The sequence below is a fragment of the Aythya fuligula genome, chromosome 17 (genome assembly GCF_009819795.1).
Source record: "Aythya fuligula isolate bAytFul2 chromosome 17, bAytFul2.pri, whole genome shotgun sequence".
NCBI classification, from domain to species: Eukaryota; Metazoa; Chordata; class Aves; order Anseriformes; family Anatidae; genus Aythya; species Aythya fuligula.
In genome coordinates, this window is record NC_045575.1 from 2,702,649 (window position 1) to 2,723,679 (window position 21,031).

General features: G+C 46.1%; 1 protein-coding gene across 1 annotated transcript; it reads left to right on the forward strand.

The window, feature by feature from the left end:
• The first annotated feature begins 9,506 nt into the window (after positions 1–9,506).
• Positions 9,507–20,503, forward strand: RHOF (ras homolog family member F, filopodia associated). Its single transcript, XM_032198900.1, has 5 exons — positions 9,507–9,662; positions 9,968–10,055; positions 17,085–17,194; positions 17,941–18,075; positions 20,272–20,503. Exons 1-5 carry the CDS (start codon positions 9,507–9,509, stop codon positions 20,434–20,436), a joined length of 654 nt encoding a protein of 217 aa, XP_032054791.1. The 3' UTR covers positions 20,437–20,503.
• The last annotated feature ends 528 nt before the right edge of the window (positions 20,504–21,031 follow it).

A 21,031-nucleotide genomic window follows, 5' to 3' on the forward strand; every position in this document is an offset into this window, starting at 1 on the left:
GCCCGAACCAGATAGTTGCAGGACCCATAAAAGAAAGATAACAGCTGTAGGACACAGTGATTACTGCTGCACTTTGAGACGTTGTTAGATGGATTTTACTCCATGTGATCACGCCGTCTTGGTTTTTTATTCTCTACTCCTGATCATGTAAATGCTTCGCAGGGGTTGAAGTATAGCATATCAGCCATCTCCTACTAGTGACACTACCTGAATCATCTAATCTTGAAGCTTCTTCAGTTTCTCTCTCAGCAGCTAAGCTCACGGAGCTCTGCCCTGGTGAACTTGCAGTAGAAATCTCCCAGACTCACCTTCCAGTTCGGCTGAGCAAGCAGAAACGTGCCAGGGGCCAGCTTGGGCTGGGCAGAGTCCTGCTGCCTTTCCCCTGCAGCTCCACGGTACCTCCTGTACCGCTCTGCTCAGCTGCTCTTCCAAGACCTAGGCATGTTTGGGGCTGCTCACCCACTGCCAAATTTGATGGAGGCTGGAGGAAGAAGGGGAAAAATGGCACAGAACTACACGGTCACGTTAGACTTAATTTTAGGAAACAAGGCTAAAAATACCGAAAGAACATTGAGGAGGAATACAGCCTGGGTATTTGCCTGTTCAGTCTTTTTTTTTTTTTGGCCATGACATTTTTCATTTCTTCCTAAGTACAGATCAGACAGCTAGGAAATTTCTCAGCCAAAATACGCAACCTCCTGACAGATGGCACCTGTGTTCCAGCACGCTCTGAGGACGCATGGGATACAGGGACTGAATAACGACCGGGAGGTACTGGTCTGCTGTCTTGTTCCAACTGCCTGGGTACAAAGAGAGATACCTTCACACCCAACAGGGGGACAAACAGTTATTTTAAGATCCATACAACTTTTGATGGACACGTTGGACATGTGCCAGGGCTGGTTTTTTTTTCTTTTCCTTTTAAACTGCATCTGTTCATTTTATTTCTGGTAGTATTATGACAAAGCCACCTCTGTAAGGTAGGTAGTGAGTGCTTTCAGAGATCTAATCATTCTTGAGCTTTAAAAGAATAAAAAAGCTGTTTCAACACCTGACTTGCAGAATGTTTTGTGTTGCTACTTGCCATTGAAATGCAGCTGCTATTGAAACGCCATGATCCCATCAGTATGTACAACCGGTTATTGTTTGGAGCACTTTCATGCTTACAAAAATCATTAAATAAATCAAGAAGGTTGGCAATTCTAATCAACGTTTTAAAGCTGTCAAATTACTAAACATTTCACTTCATTGCTTCACGGCATAAACAGTAGGGTTTTTTAAAGGGGGGAAAAAAAAAGAATTACCGTTTTAGAAATTCTAGCACTCACAGGGGTTGCATCAAAAGCACACAAAGACAGAGATAAGTGAGCTGAGAAGGTTTTTATGCGTTAAAATACTCATGTGTCTGGACACCTATCGTTAAGCAGCCTAAACACGGTGCTGGTTGGAGACCTGTGAGCCTTTTTAACAAACGCAGCGCACGAGGGAACGTCTGATTAGAAGTGATGGAGCACCAAGCGCTGCAGCCAGCAAAGCAACGACAAAGATGGAATGGAAGGAGTTCAGCTTACAAACCAGAGCATTTCCTTCTAACTGCAACACGGGATCAGAGGTGGCTTTGCCCTTGACGTTGTTGCTCCTGTATCAGCGAGCGAGGATCCCCGTCCTGAGTTGTTTGTTTTTTTCAGGAGGGTTGGGAGCTCAGCCCCGGTTCTGGCCAGGATGTGGGGAAGTGGCTGCCTTGCCATCCATCCCGCCCGCATAGCAGCAGCGCCCAGTTGCTAAGCAGCTGCAGAGCCGGCCTCGCTGCGCCACCAATCAGCTGTGCTAAGGGAGCAGCACGGGGTCCTCCGTTGAGCGCAGAGGAGCCAGCAGCGGCCATGGTGGAATTGTTTTCTGCTTGTTTGCTGCCCTGGCTGGCTCGCAGGACCCTGAGACGAAGGAGCAGGAGCAGGGGAGGGCGAGGGAGAGGCAGCATATGTGCACAGCGGAGGTTACAAAGCCAGCAGATCTGAGCAGAGCAGGGGGCACGCGCCCAGGAGAAAGAAATGGGAGAGAGGCCAAATGCACAGTTCGGAAAAAAAAAAAAAAAGGAGGGGAGTGCAGCATATGGAGAGGGGAAATAAAGCAGAACTTGCACAGGCTGCGAATAATTGAATAGGAAAATACAGGGAGAGAGGAAAGGAGCTTGATTCATTACTGCCCTTCACTTTGCAGAGACAGCATCACCCGGGAAAAGGAGGTGTGGAACACAACAGCGTCGTTCATGTTTCTCAACAGACTGTAGGTTTTACATTTCAACCCCTGCCATGTGGGGTTTTCTCCCTGGCTAGCCCCTGCCTTTTGTTTGGATGGGATTCCCACAGGCTCTGCTCTTACCTTTGCCTAGCTTCTGATTTATTTTCATACTTGCTTTAGCTTTCTGTGTTTTTTTTTGGTTTGTTTGTTTGTTTTTTTTTGTTTTTTTTTTTTTTTTTGTTTTTATATGCCTTAAAATCAAATGCCTTTTCCATATACTTTAATTGTTTTAACCTTCAAAGGGACAGGCCGTTGCTAATGCCTATCTGAAGTTGGTCTCCAGTGCACCCACGATACCACCGCTGCTTTTCTCCCCATCTCTCCAGGAGCTGTTGATGCAGCGCAGGGCTCCCTCAGCTGCCCCGCATGCTTCCTGCCAGCACGTTGGGCAGAGTTGCTGCTCTCAGCATGCAGAAGCGATTCCTGCAGCACAAAATGATCCCAAACTCCTGCCATGTTGCATAAGGGATGTAAAAAAACATCACAAACATCTTCAGGGTTATTGGGACCTAAAGGAATTCCAGTCCTGCCACCCTTCAGCTGCCTGTATGCAAAAAAAAATAATAGTTCATGGTCCCAAAGCCTGACGTGCAATCGCCTGTGGGATGGGAGATGGCAGCAGAGCTGGCAGGAAGGCTGGGGACTGCCACGTTCCTCTCTCCAGCTCCTCCAGGCTGGGGACACATTTGTACGGGAGGCGTGGGGAGAGGAATCAAAGCCCTGCAGCTGTTGCCCTCTTCCCTGGCCAGCCCTGTTGGCTCAGCACGCTTTTCCCCAGGTCCAAAATTGAGTCCTAAAAGGAAACTGAGCTGCCCGCCCCGACCTGCAGTGGAAAGGATTTGCTGTGGGCTCTGTGCATGTATTTCAAACCCGTAAAATGCCTGGGAAATGCACAGCCTGGTGTGTGTACTTGCAAGATTTTGTCAGTTTAGTTTGGAGCGAATCTATTTTTGTATTCGTCTGTCCCGAGTCCTGGGCCTTCGAACGGGCGCTGCCTCTGCTAGGTCCTGAGATCATGAAAGGTCCAGGAGCACTGACATTTTACAAGCAGCTTCAGCTGCGTGCCACGGAGGGGCATTTTTAGCACGATGAGAGACCAGAGTTTAATTAGAATGGTTTCACCAAGGAAACCTCCCTGCCCGAAGAAACCAGAGCCGCTATGTTAATCCCAGCAAGCAACTGGGAACTTCGCAGCGTGCCTGCTGTCAGCGCACGAGCCGGGAGGGGCGAAGCGCACGTAGGAAGAGAGGAACGCGCAGGAAACAAGCTCACTGCCCAGCACGGGCCCACAGGACCTTACAGCAGAAGTTACGGTGCCGCCCGAATGCAAATACACAGCAGATTTTATCCTCTCCCCAGTCTGCAGTCGCTGCTCTCCATTGCAAGTTTGCACAAGCACCGGAGGGGAGGACGGAGGGGAGGACGTGTGCTTAGGGCATTATCGGCCCTTTATTTTGGTGCCATGCATCACTCTGGCCCTATTTCACACCACTGCTTTCTCCTACAGCCTGCCTGCCGTCCTTTTTTCATCCCCCAAAGAATATTGCCCATTTCCCCACATTTTGGTCCAAAAGGTTTGGGAGCTTCCTGCCTGGGGCCAAGTGTGAGAGTGATGGTTAATGATGTGCTGATTAACGGCTGCATTTGGGTTGCCTTGTACCTCACACAGCTGAAGCCACACTTAGCAAAGGAAAACTGAGGTCATCTAAATCTGAGGTGCTCAAAAACCTCCCAGAAAAGAGAGGGAACATACTTGGGGCTTGGTGGGATCCACCAACCAACTTCCCGGCCACGGCCATCCCCGCTGGGCTGCAGCGTTCATCCTCGCTGCACAGCCCCGGTGGTTGAGAACGGGAAAAGATGGGAAAAGTAATCTGAAAGAAGCAGATACTACAGGGAGAACCCGTTTTGAAAAAAAAAAACTAGCATCTCGTTGTTTGCTGGGTTGGGTGGAGAGCGAGGGAATGAAAGCGGGGAGGCAGCAGTCAGGGGCTGCAGGGGTGTATGTCGGAGAGGGGCTGTACGCAGGGCGAGACCACGCGCTGCGAGGAAGGCCATTTACAGCCCCTTTCCCTGTGGTTTCCCCAAATTACTTCCTGGCTATTGTCAGGACTATTCTGAGCTGCAGATCTGGACACAGATGTGGATTAATTTCTCGCAGTCCTGTAGCTGAGCCCTGCACTCACTCAACCACGAGCAGGCCCGTGCACCACCACCAAACCCACTTCTAATGGTTCCTATGGCAAATCCAGCCACGGCCCCCAACACAAACACTACTGGCAGAGCTTGCCTGCAGCGAGGCATTCCTCATCCTGCCAGCTTCCCTTTTTTCCACAGCTGCAAAGCCAGGAACTTGGGTTTTAATGAAAGGTGAGATCCAAAATACTGGCCATGTACATATCAGATAGGAGAAATTTGGCCCACGTAGCTGGCATCCCTGATTTAAAGCCAACTGGAGAAAATAACCCAAGAAACAGAACGCGTGCCCTATAAATAGCTACTCTCTAGGTAGCAGTCGAGCTGTGGTTTATGAACAAAATCAGTCCAAATTATCTCGCAGTGCCCGAATATTCATTGCCTGGTTTTGCTGAGTTGCGTGTCTCATTTGGCCAACGCCTCCTGCTACAGACACTTGTCCTGTTTTCTTTCCGAGCCCTCTGAGCTCTATGGTAGCATTTGGACAGATTTTGTGCAGAGTTTATTGAAGCATTTTTGCAGTGATTTACTGCACGGGCTAGTGGAGCCAAGTGAAACAGGAACTTTATTCCTCAAGCATGAAAGGGCAGAAAAGGAAATTTCTTACTGAAATATAATTTTTCCACATTACTTAATAGTCTAGAAAGTTAATACATTTTTATTGGGAAAAAAAAATACAGTTCCTACTGAGCCAACCAACAATATAATAACGTTTTAGAAACCTCTTAGAAACTGGCAGGTGTCACAGGCACCTTGCCTTCAGTGAAAAAGGCAATTGAGACCCCTCCTGAAACAAGGGATTTGCATCAGTAGGGGCCACTACACAATAACCAGGCACATGGCAAGGCCTGAATAGACGGTGAATCATGTGGCCCAAGGGATTTTTCTGGATTTTGGGGGCGGGGGTGTGTGTGTAAAATATCAGGCCGCGAGGACCAGATGGTAGAGCTCTGCATGTGCAAGAGAAACAGCAAGAAGCACGACAGAAATGGATACTGAGAAGCAGCTGAAAGTCAAGGAGGCCGGGAGCTTTGATTTTGAAGAGATTTCCTGTGCAGAGCGAGGGCTGAAAAAGGCTTGGGGTTGTGAGCAAAAACACAATTGAAAAAAACAATTTTGTACAGCTGTTCTGTAAATAAATGGAGTTGACTTGAGTACATACTTGGCTTTGTCACAGCAAGCTCTTACACTGACAGTCACCAGGAACTCCTTTGTGTGTTCAAGGTACAGTTCACCTCTCCTACGTTACAGAGTTGCCCCTTCCCTATCTGCCCTGTCAGTTCACACAGTAAATTCTTATGGGCAGAGGTTATTCTTCACATTTTGTGCATTACAGACAATTGCAGCACTTGTATAACATCTGAAATTTACTGGAAATTTGCTGCACTTACGTGGTAAGTCCCAGTCTTTAGGGCCTGTGTTTCCCATTGAGATTATGAACTCCTCAGGGCATTATCCCTTGCTCTGTGTGCACACGGTGTAGTTCAGTGGGAGTTCAGCACTGACAATGCAATTATTATCACTGGTAATGTTCAAAAATGAATATTTAAGGCACTGTCTCATTATGCACATTTTTAACTAAGTTTATGAGTATTTTACACAAATGGGACTATTTCTTAACGTTAAATCTTTGAAAAGCTGTCATCTGTATTATCCAGAAGAAAGTTCTTAAGTGTATTTCAAAAATGTACAGACACTAGAAAGAACAGGTCCCCGTTCTTGTCTACTTGACATTACAATATAAACTAATAACAGGAGTATACAGCAGATGGCGTTTGCTGTTACTGCTCTCTGCAGTTGTGGATACAAGGAAGTCCCAGCAGTCTGACACCTTGCTGGCTAGCTAAAATCGTTGTATTTTCCATTAAAAATATTATTGTAAGGCATACACATCAGCCTGAGGGCATATGCTACAGAGCCTAAGTGACTGGAAACTTGGAACTCCAGCAGTGCTCAGAGTTCCCCAAACAGAAAAATGTTGCTAACAGCATTTTGTCACACCTGTTATCATATTTACTATCTAAAACACTATTCTGTGAGCAGAAAAAATTACCTTTATGCTTCTCTTCCTCCACTGGACTTTCTGTAGTCACAAACTCCATGGCCCTTTAGTATTATTAAATCTCAGTTTTGTTGCCTTTTTCAAGCACGTTACAAGGGATGGAGAGGGACAGGGCACGAGCACTGTTTCCTTAGGTGGTGAGGCTAATGATACACCTGAATTTCCTACATGGTAACAATCAAACTGGCCAGGAGGTTGGAGCACTTTTCCCTGGGTGGTATTTTGCAAAATTTCATCACCCTGTATTCTAAAAGGTTATAGCTTCAATATTAAACCTAAACTGTGAATCGTTTTCAGGTATCCTGATAGCTAACCCAAATTACCCATCAATACAACCTCAACCATTAAAACATCTTTTAAAAATCGTACGCTTCCAGCAGTTTTCCTAGGCAGTGTGCTAACCTTTCTCTCTATTATTCTCCCTGGCAATTGTGAAGCAACAAATAGGTACCCAGAATGGAACAGAGATATTTACCATACCCCATTGCATTCTTGATTTTGATGTGCTCGCTGTGAATCTCTGCACGCATACTGATTCTCAAGCTGCAGATGTGCAAGCTTTTGATGAAACAGAACTTGTGCCAAAATCAATATACAGGCCAAAACAAAAGTAGGAGAAGGACACTTGCAATTAATAGTGATTAGATTTGAATTTCGCTAATAGAGGGTTGAATCTTCTTCCATTTAAGTCAGTGGCAGAATTCCATATTAGATTTTACTTTTTCAGTCAGCAAAATGCACTTAGCTTTTGCATAGGACTTTTTCTGCTTGAAGCACTGCATACCCATTAATTAAAAATAAGTAACCGAGACACTGAAATGCTGTATTTTGTCAATACTAGGATACCCCACCACAAATAGAACATCCATTACTTAAAAAGAGGCTTTGGAGAGTTTACAGTTGATTTTATAGTCTTCTCATTTTAAATTGTTTGTTCCCAAATCTAAAACTGTACAAATCTAAACTGTCCTTAACTATAAAATGTACAGAATGAGAAATGTAGAAATTATTTTGTTTTGTGAGACTTGGAAAAAAATAAACAAACAAAAAACTAACAATGCAACAGTGATGCACAAAATACTTTTATCCCCCCACAACTTTTATGGCAATTAGTGAATTGAAAAACCCCTAGAGGAAGATGAGTAAGCCTATCTGTTGATCGTACCACACTATGCCATTTGTTTTGAGACAGGTTCAAATAAATTATTTCAGGATAAATCAAATCACTCCTGGGCCATTCATTCCTGTGCACTGGAAATACTGGAGTGCCCTCAGCCACTGCAACCTACAGGAGCTGACGGATTTTACTATTTTGCAGATAAGATATCAAAGATATCCTGTGTATTCTACATGCTTGTGTCAAATTTTTTATGTTAGCTTTAAATAGGTGTGGATTTGGCTACCTTTTTATTATTATTTGGAATTCCGTAACACTTTATCGGTTATTTAAGTGTCCCTCCTCCTTTCTGTCACTGAAATATCCTTTCCTTTCTTTCTGTTTGCCCTCTGCACAAAGCAGGGCCTTTCTTTGAGAGAGGTTATTCCAAGACACGAGGAGCACAATCATGTTTTGCATTCAGTCTGGAAGGCCATCTAGTGACACAACTGTGCAGAAGAAAATGTGAAACACAATTACGATTTTTCTTAGTTGAATTAAAAAAAAAAACTCTTGCTACGTTCAGGCATAGCATACCCTTGGGGATTTGTTAGTACTCTCACAAGTAGCATTTCAAAAAATTCTAGAGCCAATTTGGATTTCTTAAGAAATGATGGGGTTTATTTGAGATGGCACATGCTGTGTATCTTTTCCAGGAAAGAAACAACACAATTTTTGCACAGAATGGTGTCAGATTTGCATCTGAGCAGTTCAAGTGCATTGACAAACGCAGTCACCCCCTGAAACGTGGACTGGGGCCAAATTCACCTGGTGGTTCCGACTCCCTGCCTTTGCACCTGTAACTCCACAGTGGGAAGTAACGCTACAAGTAGGCGTTTGCAGGCCTGATATCTCTGTAATTAAAACGTGAAATTGTTTGATTTTTATCGCAGCTCACCTGGAATGAATGGCACCAGGTGAACACACAGTGAGCACAGCTGCTGGTTCCTACTTCAGCAGTAAATTATAGAACCATTAAGGTTGGAAAATACCTCCAAGGTAATGCAGCAGAAAGCAAGTATTTAGCCACAATATCTGCCAGGCCCACAAGAAGATGCATTTTGGGGGTACCTCTTGCCCTCTCTGCCACTGTCCTTCCCTCATCCATTGTCGTTCGGGTGTGTGGTGTCCAAAATTGAGGCTGAACCAGAAGATTGCCCCTCAGCTGCTGGCGTCTTGAGGTAAACCAATGCGACATCTGAGGCGCCAGTGGGTCCCTGTGGAAACGAAGGAGCTCTGAGAAGAGACAGAGAACTCGAGCCCAGCCTGATTTAGGCGGAGGCTCCATGGGATGGGGCGCGATGGCTCCCAGTTGCCCACCAGCAAGGCCTCGGTGCCTCACCTGGAGGATGGGGGCACCAGGTCCGTGTGAGGAGAGAGGTGGGCGGGAGTGCTGAGGGGGCTCTGGGTGTTGAGGGGTCTCAGGGTGCTGAGGGGGCTGCGGGTGCTGAGGGGGCTCCAGGGGCTGAAGAAGCTGAGGGGGATGAAGGGGCTGAGGGTGCTGAGGGGGCTCTGGGTGCTGAGGGGGCTCCGGGGGCTGAGGGGCGTCGCGGCCACCTCCCGACGGGTTCCCGCTCCCCTGAGGAGCCGCGGCCTCTCCTGACGGGGCTCGGCGGCGGCAGCGCGGCCCCAGGCGGAGCCCGAAGCCACCTGAGGCGCTGGCGCCCGGGGCGCGGCCAATCCCCGGCGGGGCGCGGGCGGTGCCTCACGGCCCCGGGGCTCCCGGAGAGCGGCGGCGGCGGCAGCGTTGGGCGGCCCGGCGGGGCTGGAGCCCCCGGCTCGGCTCCGCTCCCCATGGAAGCGGCCAACGGGGCCCTGGGCGACGGCGCGGCGGGCAGCAAGGGGGGAGGAGGCTCGGGCAAGAAGGAGGTGAAGGTGGTGATCGTGGGGGACGGCGGCTGCGGGAAGACCTCGCTGCTGATGGTGTACGCCAAGGGCGCCTTCCCCGAGGTGAGCCTCGGGGCTTTGCTCGGCTCCTTTCGCTTCCCTCCTGCCCTCCCCGAGGAGCCCCAGCAGGGCGAGGGGCTGGGGGCCGGTGGCTGGGATGAAATGCTGCGGGGTCCTGGTGGGTTTGGAAGGGGTGAAGGAGCCACGGGGAGCTTGAAAGTCCCCAGGGAGCTTGGAGAGGCCCTGGGGAGCTTGAAGGGACCCAAGGAGCTTGGAGAGGCAGAGCAGGGAGCCCACCACCAGGCCCCGCCGGCCCCTGGCACCCTGCGTTGCTGTTCCCTAAACAGAATTATTTTTCCCCTTTGCAGCAATACGCGCCGTCCGTGTTTGAGAAGTACACCACCAGCGTTACGATTGGCAAAAAGGAAGTCGTCCTGAACCTGTATGACACCGCAGGTAACGGCGTCTATTCCCCGCGCTCTCGATTTTCTAGGTGCTGAAGCACCAGAGGCAGCTGATGCAGGGCCCTGGGACGGTAACCGAGTAACACGTAAAGGTGCAGCCGAGGCAGAGCGGTCACTTTTCTGGTGGCCACTCTACCCGTGGACTTGTTCTGTATCTTAACAACCCGGTTTAGTAGGAAAATCACCTCAAATAGCGAACATATCTGAAGGTATTAGAACATAGCTCCCGAACGCAATGCATAATGCAGTCAACCCAGAAAGTATTTTAATCTCCTGCCATGTGTGATCAAATAGTAAAGGAGAAAAAAGCTGGCTTGTGTTAAAAAAAGGCTATAGTGTTAAAAGTTAATTGAAAATGCTGATAGTTCCTTTGTGTTCGTATCAGGAACTGGTGAACTGATTTGTGTCCAACTTCATTCAAAGTTCCCAGGCTCGGTTGTCCAGCTGCATTCCTAAACGAGCCCTAAAATTGACACACACTCCATTTCAGCTCACTAAATCGCATTCAGGTCTGCAGAGTTGTTCCAAATTAACACCAACACAAGTAAGAACTGAATGCCATTCATAGTCATTTTTAATAGTAAAGTACCCTCTTGCATACCATATATGGTATCTGAATAGATAATTTTAAAGGTTTTTAATATAAAAGGTTGTTGTGTTTTTTGTTTCTGTTTTTTACCAATCTTTACTGCAGTATATTAAGATCCTGAGCACTCAGTTTGCCAATTTGTCTTCTGGTGTCAGTGTCTTGAGTCCAGTGATTTGGATAATTTAGCTTCTACTGAGTGGCAAAGCTTTTCTGTTTAAATCAAGTCTTGAAGAGAAAAGGGCTGAAATCTAGTGTGAACTTGCCATGGCGGACTTCTTGAGTTTTTACGTTTGTTCACTGTCAGTGCAGGATTTTAACCCCTCATACCATTCTTGTTATCGGGCCCTCTCACTTAAAATCACAATGGTACAGATTCCAGCACCTGTCTTTGGAGTCTCTTCCAATCTTGCAGAAAGGTGGGCTGGATTCAGGAGGGACAGGAGGAAGGGCAGGCTCTGTATTGTGGCACTGAGCCCCAAGATGTGTCACATCACAAGTGACAACCACAAGGCTGACATCAGTGCCCAGCTCCTTGCGTTGTGCAGCGAGCTCAACTCTGCACAAGGTCCACAGCCACCAGCAGCGTGGAGAACGCTCACTGAACTTGGTGCTGAGGGTTTATCACGCCATTTCTTTGTTCGGGTATAAACTTAGCAGAAAGTGCCCACCTTTCCGGGCCTAGTTCACGGCTATCAATGCTGTCCTGGACCAGAGCACCGCCCTGTCAAAGAACAGAGTGGGGATATTTTCTTTCATAAGATGCTTCAGGAACTGTAGATGCTGTCGCTGCCTAGTTGGCAGGGTTCCTTGCCACGAAGGAGCAACTGATTTCCATCCCTTACCTGCAGACCCTGAGACCCAACATATCTCACCTCCCTAAATACAGTGACATGGCTGCCAGGCTGCGAGTCGCTAGAGGCTGCTGGCACAGAGCCCTCCCTTCCTGTTACATTTCTTTCGCTTTGCATGAGACACATCAAGATTATGAGACGTAAAGAAAGGGAGGACATTGCCTTGTTGATTAAGGCATCTACTTGGAAGGGGGAAAGACCTGAGTTTTGGTTATACTTCAAAGCTGCTTACATAGTTTTATGTTGCAGGGCTGTGTCATACTCTGTAATTCAAGTAGCTTTTCATCCTCTTTCTGAAGGTGGAAGTTATGCTAGAGGAAGAACTCTCTTGAGCACACATTTTAATCCCATCCTGTTTTTAATAAAACAAAACTGATCCTGAGTTCCTCAAGGGTTAGACTAGAACGAAGGGCTGCGTCCTTTTCTCTCAGTTCAAGGGAGGATGTCCAGTTCAGCACAAAAGAGAGCTCCTGGCCCTCTGTCGCTTGGATGCGGAGTGGGAGATGCAGTTTCGGGATCAGCATTTGACTGCATTGACTTGCCTCTGTCAGGCAGCAGCAGCTCGTTAGGTTGTTGTCTCAGCTGGGTGATGTTGCTCTGGGGCAGCAGAGGTCTACGGCAGCAGTTAGAGCTTCAGGAGGAGTCCAAACACACAGCTTATTACTGGAAGTACAGCAGATTAACAGTACTGCGTATCAGCCACGTTTATTGAATTGTCTTCTGACTTACCGAATTTGTTGTTTGTGCTCTCCTATAAAATGTAAGCTTTACACCTGTGTTTTGCTTCGGAGTCTGAAAGGCCCCCAAATCATTCAGATGATTGTAAAATCATTTAAAAGGGATCAAAAGGATGTAAATCTATTTCTGAAGCGAAGGGCTTCAGCTAAGTGTCACGCAGCAGTGCAGGGGAGGAGAAGGCAAATCTGTTCTAAAAAGCGTAACTGGATCTTCATCATACGCCCACTGCAGAAAGGACTTCAATATTTTTAGGATCCAGCTAAGAGCAACACTAAATAGAGCCACATGTACGTCAGAGTCATGGGAAGGTGAAGGACAGGTTCAGCTCTGGGGGCTGCTTCAAGTTAGAAGGATTCTTTGTATTGTTCAGTCCCGCTCAGTTTGAGACTTGGAGCTTGTCCTACTTACTGAAGGCAAAGGACACGCACACAAAGCGCCTAAGAATCAAACATTTCAAGCTACAGAAGGTATTTTTTTTCTTGGCACGAATTTTGGTAACAACTGGAATTAATGAGCTAGTCTACAGTGTGCCAGAAGAGCAATTTTTGGAGAGACTTCTGTATCGCGCTGCTCTACCTTCCTCATCAGAGACGCCTCTTGCTGCTGCAGGAAGTTGGTGGTATACATATGCAATGTGTAAAAGCTTTGTAATATCACTTGTCTTGTCTGCAAACAGGCTTTGCAGCTGCATATTCAATTAAAAATTTCCATTTCTTGCCGTGCTCAACAAAGGAATCAGGAGAGAAATGAGCTTTGTGATTGCTCGCATGCTAAGGGAGTAGCCCGGTGGGGTTGGTGCCTGAGCTGCGATTCAGACACGGGTTTCCATTTCTCATGCTGCTCAACGCAGGAGTTTCTCAGAAGAAAGAAAGAAGCAACGTTGGGCTGGGGAAGGCTGGGGAGGAAGTAATGCCTCATCATTGTGGGTGCTCGCTCTGACTGGCAGGAAGCATGCTTGAAGCTTCAACGGGGTTTTTCAGGTCTGCAGTGACAGATGCACAACAGCACGAGGCCTTCAGAGAGACGTTAAGAGCCAGTACGCTCAAGAGTAGTTTTTCAAAGCTTGGCAAGGGATGCAGTGCTTGAAATTGAAATGTGTTGCCCCTCATCCCACCTCAAGTGTCCTCTTCTGCTGGCGTTGTGCCTGCCAAGAAGTCTGCTTCTCAAACTTCTCAAACTTTTCAAAACTGCCTAGCAAAGTAGTGTAGCTGCCGAGCTTCTAACTGTGGTATTCTCGCGGGCTGTGCACAGAGAGTTTGGTGCATTGCTGTGTATCGGTGAGGGCTCCCCTCCCTGTGGTTACATGCCGATTTTAAATAATGAGAGTAGGGTTTTAGAAGACAACACGCTGACATGTAGGAAGTGGTTGGCTGGTTGGGGTGACGGGATACGACGTTCTTCCTTCCACACTGGCTATCGGTGGCAGTAGCTGGTGCTCCTGCAAGCTGAGCAGCACTTACTGGTAGACTCCTAGCCTGCTGCTGGTACATTTTGAATCTATTTTTACCATCTCCTGTCAATGGCAATATGTCAGTAAGGGAGTTTGTCCCTAAGACACGTTTCCACTGCTCCAAGAGGTCTCTGGGTTGTTGTCTCAGGCCTTTCCCTGCCCTGACAGGGTGGCAGGGCTGGGTGCATTTTTCCACTGCCACTTCATGACGTGGTATTTCGTGTGTTACGAAACACACCTGCACAATACCGGTCAGTCCTGCTGGGGCTGTCCCCAGAGGCCTCGTGCAAGACACTGGAGAATGGGACCTGCAGCACCCAGTACTTCAGCGTCCCCTTATGTCCACCTTCATCCCTCACTCAGCCATTAGGGAACCGCCAGGAATACCACATCACAGTGTACAAGAAAGAGAAAAAGCCACTAATGAATTAGAAGGAAGACATTCTGACTTGGACATTTCTCTACAACATCCACTGGAGAAGAAAGCCGACCAAACCCAGGAACCCTGGGCTGAGCGATCCCTGGCAGTGTGCTATAAGGAGGGGCTGCTGAGCTCCTGGTCGGGCTGAGAACCGAGCAGGCTGGCACCTCCTTGGGGTGATTTGGTAAAGGAAGAGCAATGCGAGTGCGCATGGGAGCCTGAGACCTGTGGTTTCACTTCCTCTGCTCTCCCTCACCCATTGCTTGAGGTCTCACCCCACCTCAGGGGTTACGCAGCACATCACAGAGGCATGCTGGAAGGTGATCTTCATAAAGAATTAGCAAACTGCAGGTTGGTGGCTTTAAAAGCTGTCTCTAATGCTACAATGAATTGAAGAAGGCAGAAGAGAACCACAGATGTGCTCAGACCCAGGCATCTGTTTGACCGATTCTTTCACAGTGTGCTTTTTGTTACGTGGGGGGAAAAAATGAGTGCTTGCAGAACTGCCCTCAGGGGCTTTGCACATGCAGTCAGTAACTGCCTAGGTTCAGCCCTCTGCCTTCACTTAAAACCTCTGCTATAGAAGACCTAAATCTGTGCCAAATAAACTCTGACCACAGCCTGAGCAACTTGACAGAGAAAAAGTCTCCCGGGCCCTTTCTTGCATTTCAGCAGCAGCACTTAAGAACGGGCTATGAAAGGAAATGTTTTCAGTGAGGTCTTGGTGAGAGGGATGTCAATGCTCAGACACAGCTGGAGCTGGGTCCTGCTACATCCACAGCACCTGAAGAACTGCATCTGAGCCCTGAAAGAATGGCCTCCCCTCCTTCCAGGTGAGAGCCACAATTATCCAACCATAACACAAGTTAAGCAACATACTGTCTGACTGCCCCACCACAGGGGGAACATTTTACCTTGTTCTGTGCTCTGTGTTTGAAATTCCAAGTGTGCGTTTCACAGCACCGTATTTTCTTACATATCTATTTTGTTTGCTTACAAAACTGCACAGTTGGTTTTGAAGAGAAAGGTACAGGTCACAGCGTGGTCCATTTCTATAGTTTTTGACTTAAAATACAGCCTGTTTGTGTCTCATCTTTGAGGACACCTCTTCTGTTATCCTATCCAGGAGAACGTGGTTTTAGCAGTTACATCCTGACTCCAGGCAAGCCAATAAGATTTGTTCTAAGGGGGCTGTTCTGTCTCAAAAATTGTCAGCACTAACTTGAAGCACCTCTGGATTTTATGAGATACCCTTGCAGAGGCTCAGAGGCATGAACGTGAGCAGGGAAAATCATACAGGGCACGTAACACTAGAGGAAGTTCGGAGAAAAAGCACTTGGCACCTGATATGTTTAATGCAGTTAGAGGATTATCTAAACAACAGAACGGCAAATTGGTCGCAAACAAGAGGGTGGATTTAGGAGAGTAAGAAGGGCTAAGCAGTAAAGTCTTTGCTCTGCATGTTTATACAACGTGCATAATTTTGTGGATTATCTATTATTTCTGGATTAAACCTTGAGGGATCAATCCTTCTTTGCTCAGCACCTCACCCACAGAGCACAAACACAGAGAACCGTCTGAACCTAATACTCCTGTTTTACAAACACCTCAAGCACTCTGAGTAATGGTTTATCAAATGCATTGTAATCACCTTGTGCTAACCTGTATCTCGATCCATCATTTAAATTAACGCAGAAGGTGACAAAGTCGTGTAGCTGGTGGGCTGCTGGTATCTACAATCCCTCAATCCCAGAGATGAACGTGTTGGCCAGAGGGATGAGGATGTGACTGGGACCAAGCTGGGTGCCAGGACAGAAACAATTGGTATAAAGTTGGAGCACGCTGAAGTTTTCAGCATCCCTTTATTTGAAACATCAGTGCAAAGCCTGGAGATGTACTGCTCTCCTGTGGGGCAGTGTCTGGGCTGCGTACAGTTCACAGTTCATGCTGTGTGGTGATCATGAAGAGGACTGGCATTCCCACCTCTCATTTTGGTGCCTGATGGAAATATACCTGATTCTAGGGGCAGCCTTCAGGTGGTAAATAGATCTTCTATGACTGCTTCAGTAGCTTTTTCTTTCTTAATAAGTCTCTGAATAACATCTCAAGTGAAAAAGCTTTTTTTTTCTTGAGCTGTCAACTATGTCTGGTAATTACTACTTTCTTGAACGTGGTCTCTCAAAAGCAAGACACCTTCAGACCCCAACACAGTGATTACAGCTCAGTCACATGGACAGCAGTAGTGACCGCAAGCAAAGGGGAAGAGCACAGGTGTGAAGCAAATTAACTTCCTCTTGTCAGACACATGCTGCAGTATCACTAATCAGAAGCACAAAAAATCTCGTTTTTCCAGTATTCAGCAGCATCCCTAAGACCTGCAGTGATGCCCTGCTTCAAAGAACAGTTAAGCCTGCTGTGTGTTGGTGCATGTCCTGTAAAATCATTTGTGTTCTGCTGTAGTGAGCAAGGGTACTAAAGGAACAGCGTGCTAATCACTGCTTCCTCTTAGCTCACTGGGCTAGGAAACACGAGTTTGCTGCTAAGATTTTCATTTCTAACATTTCTAACAAATACAGTGTTTCTTCCCATCACCATACTGCATGTGCAACTGTATTTGGGAAAATGGAGCCACTGCCAAATTGCAAATATTTTAATAACTGTCTCATTTCTCTTGCTGATTTTGTTTGAGAGCTGCAGTTGGCGATTAGAAGCGCTTCTAAATACTTATGAGTTGGACAAAGCAACGTTTGTATTAAAATTTCCCAAGGACATGTTTTATATTCTAAAGAATCAGTTTGGTCGGTAAAGAGGAATATCCTGCGCTTAAGGGAAGGAATTTTACAAGTATGGAAAACTTTCAGCCTGTGCCATTACAGTACCCTTGATCTCAAGTATTTATCTTTACGCATTCCCGTCATACTGCTTGTTAAGGGCAGAGATTTTGTTTATCCACAACGTTCTCTGTGTTTCAGGGCAGGAGGACTATGATCGGCTACGACCACTTTCTTACCAGAACACAAACGTAGTGTTAATTTGTTACGATGTCATGAACCCCACCAGCTATGATAATGTAGCGGTTAAGGTAAGAGCCTTTCATAATTGCTTGAACCTTTTAAACGAATTACATATGCCTGATGTGTGACAAGATGTCAAGACTAAAAAAGCTGCTGCTTTTAGTAGTCCTGTACCCAGAGTGCATAGATGCACAGATCATTCGTCACGCACTGAGCAGGTCACAGACCTTAGACCTAAAACTCACCTCCCCATGGCACACAGGTGCTCAGAACTGGGTTCAAGTCCACTGGATACTAAAAAGATCACAAGATTTCACAGCTGTGAAATCTTCATCTGTAGTGGTGTCTCACAACCACTGCACATAAGCATTGCAGATTCAGGTCTATGTCCACCATGCGCACATTTAACTAGAGGGGAAAGAAATGTAAGCAACTACTTGTCTGTAGTAGGATTTCTGTAGTGCTCCTAAGCAGAAGTAAGCGTTCCTGCATATAGCATCAGCAAAGCAAGGCTCGGTCCTAGTTCTGCTCTTATGTGTGACTTTAGGGAAGCACTTTGGAGTTTAAACAGATGTTAAGCACTCTGGCATAGCGGTAGACACCATCTATGTTTTTATGGAGCGTGTGACTTTGGTCAGGACTTTTAAATGATTCTGTAATGTAAATAGTGCATGTCAGGCCTCTTACACTAGATTAACAACTTCCGAAACACTGAAATTGTAGCGTATATCCAGTGCTAACTCTGTTCCTTGGCTCGTTTTAAATTTTAGAAGGAAAAAAAGAAGATGTAAAAGTTTTGTTTTTCTACCATCAGTGGTATCCTGAAGTGAATCACTTCTGCCGAGGTGTCCCGCTCGTGCTGATCGGCTGCAAGACAGACCTTCGGAAAGACAAAGAGCAGTTGCGTAAGCTCAGGGCTTCTAAGCAGGAACCCATTACCTACAACCAGGTAAATATAAGTGCATTTAAAGTGCTGTCATCTTTGCAAGAGATAAACAGATCATCCAAAATTAGGTAGTCAGAATGGCCAGATAAATACTGACTGTCAGATTTAACAGCAGTTTCTGTAAGTCTTTTTGAGCGGCCAAATCACCACCCATTTTTAGTGCCAAAACAGAGACATCTGAAGACTGTTTTTGCATATCTCAGGGTGTCTGAAAGGACATCAATAGCTAGGCCTTCTAAGCTTGCTACATCTCACTGGTTCCCCTTCACAGCTGGGTTATTACTGTTAGAAATTTGTAGGCCTCAACAACTTTTTTGGACTTTTTCCATAAGTTTTATTACAGTACATCGTTCCATCACTTGTACTTTGATTGGTATTGTATGTCCTAACTTTTTTTTTTCCCCTCACATTAGAGGATTAAAAATATTGACCGTTCTGGAAAAAGTGTTTTGCAAACCCTACTTAGAAGTAAATACTTCCAAGGACAATAACAAAACCCATCTGTGAGACTTCTCTAACATAAACTTTTCCTTGAGGTCTCTAATCTAAAAATATATATATGTATTGTCAAGTGTTTTCAATTTAAGCACTGAGACCTACAACTACTGTTACGAGGTGGGCATTGCTGTCCTAGGTACAGAAGGAACAGAATGGTGGAACTGTTTGTCCTATGTCACATGATCTTTCTGTTCTGATCTTCCACTTTATTTTTTCTTTCAAACTACAAAGCCATCCTTCTCCTCTGTCAGAGCACGAACAGCAGCTTTCAGACAATTATTTGAAACACAAGTCCAGGGAACAAGGTTAAGTGCACTAAGACCCTGAATTAATCACTTCTTCTAAAGAGCGTGAAAAGAACCTGCTACTGCATCACCACTAAATCATGCTAGGACCTTCAGCTTGTCTTCCATGCGCACAAGATTAGATGCTTGCCCTGTCACATTGTGAACAGCTGCAAATCCTCCCTCACTTGCATTAATAACTCCCTTCATCACTCCCCACGTCTCAGCTTCAGGACAAGCAACAGACACCTCTCTAGGGAGCCAGCTGAGGCATCATTCCTGCCTCAGCAGCTCACCAGATGAATGCTCACAAAAGAGGTGAAGCACCAGCCTGAAGGAGGGAAGGTGAAGTGAAGCTAGCGCCTGTGGTGGGCAGCAGCATGCATGCAGTTAAATTCCAGGGCCCACCAGATGCACAAAACCTTGTCGCCTGTGTGAGCCCTCCCACTTGATTTTCCTCCCCTTAAATATATACACTACCTCAGTCTCTTACAGCTGAGAGCATCTCGAGTCATGCGATGTGATGCTTCTGATGCCCGGCACAGAGATGAACAGTATCTGCCAGCACTGCAGCTTGCAAACAACTGGAAGAAGACAAACTTCACTTAAATATGCTGAAAAAAATCCCCCTATAGAAATCTGAATGCTCAAGTGACCGCATTCCCAGGGCTTATAATGAATAAATGCAAACTTTGTGAGCTGTGGGTTGCAGACTTGGAATCCACACTCCAAAGCTCAGAAGTACTCAAAACTGGGGGCTGACTGCAATGACAAAAGAAAAAGGATCACAAGTAAGAAATCACTGTGTTTTGCCTGGAGTGATTTCACACAGCCATGTTTGCATGCAAATACTTTAGATTTTACTCTGCTTCCATTGCATGTGTTTGGTTATGAGGATTCACACATTCACTTGTGTGTACTAGGATTTCTCATGGGCCCTTGTGATGCTCCAAAGTGGCAGTTAGGATTCCAATACACGTACCCGCAAAACAAAGCAGGACATTTATGCAGACCGTGCTCTCACGTGCTATATTCATTGCTGAAGCATGCCAACTAAAGATGACATCACTTAATGGTTAAGGTCAGGCCTGAAAAAAGTTTCCTCTTGTAAGATGTCTAGCTTATCCTCCCTTGAGTATCTATCTCAGCATTTCTTTAAAGGATGTTAACATTGAGACCATGTCCACAATATTAGCAGGCCAGCTTCTAGACCAATTTAGAGAAAAGAAATAAAAAACAACAGAAAGCAAGTGCCTCAGTTTATTTCCAAAGCCCTTGTGCTGCACTCAGAAGAGGCAGCTTCTTTCTTCCTGACCTGCTGTTATGAAGACGTACAAAATATTTTTTTCTCTCCCATCTCACTTTTCCTCTCCTCTCATACATTAAATTTACATCTTTTCTTACCTGTTCTTTCCAGGGTGAAGCAGCTTGCCAGCAGATAAATGCAGAAGTTTATCTGGAGTGCTCAGCAAAATGTCGTGAGAACATAGAAAAAGTGTTTAAAGAAGCAACAACCATTGCTTTAAGTGCTATGAAAAAAGCCAAGCGCCAAAAGAAACAGAGAGTGTGCTCAGTGTTATGATCTGGACTGCAAGAGAGCATTGGCTGCACAAGAGCCATGATTCAGATTTTAGCACGTGACTCTTTTTTTCCCCATTTATATTCTTGCAATTAATTTTATTTTAAAAATTTTAAACTTTAAATATTTTTGTACTTTTGTTACACTGCTCTCAGAAAGTTTTGAAGGCTCTTTATCAAGGCTAACTGATGCTGCATGTCTTTGTCTGTCTGCCTTTTGCTCCCAACTGCAAACCACCACCACCGGTGAGGTCTTGGATTCACTATTTAAATTGCAATGAACAGTGACTGCTACTATGGCTTCTGTTTTTTTCCTCTGCAAAATTGCGGCATATTGTAGCTACAATTTACAGTCTTTTTCAAGGAGAAAAGACACATCTTCCAGAAGTTTTGTTAGAGCAGCCCATCCAGCACCTTGGAAGAGACGGAAATTAAGTTTGCTATTAACATTCTCTAATTGACTTGGTGGCAGTGCTGAGTTAGCCTCAAGCTGCCACCACAGAGCACAGCCAAAGCATCCACTCCCTGTGAGCCAACTTCGCAGAGCTGCTCTTTCAGATGCCTCCTTGCAAGGCCCAGCACTGTAACAGAAAGTGGCC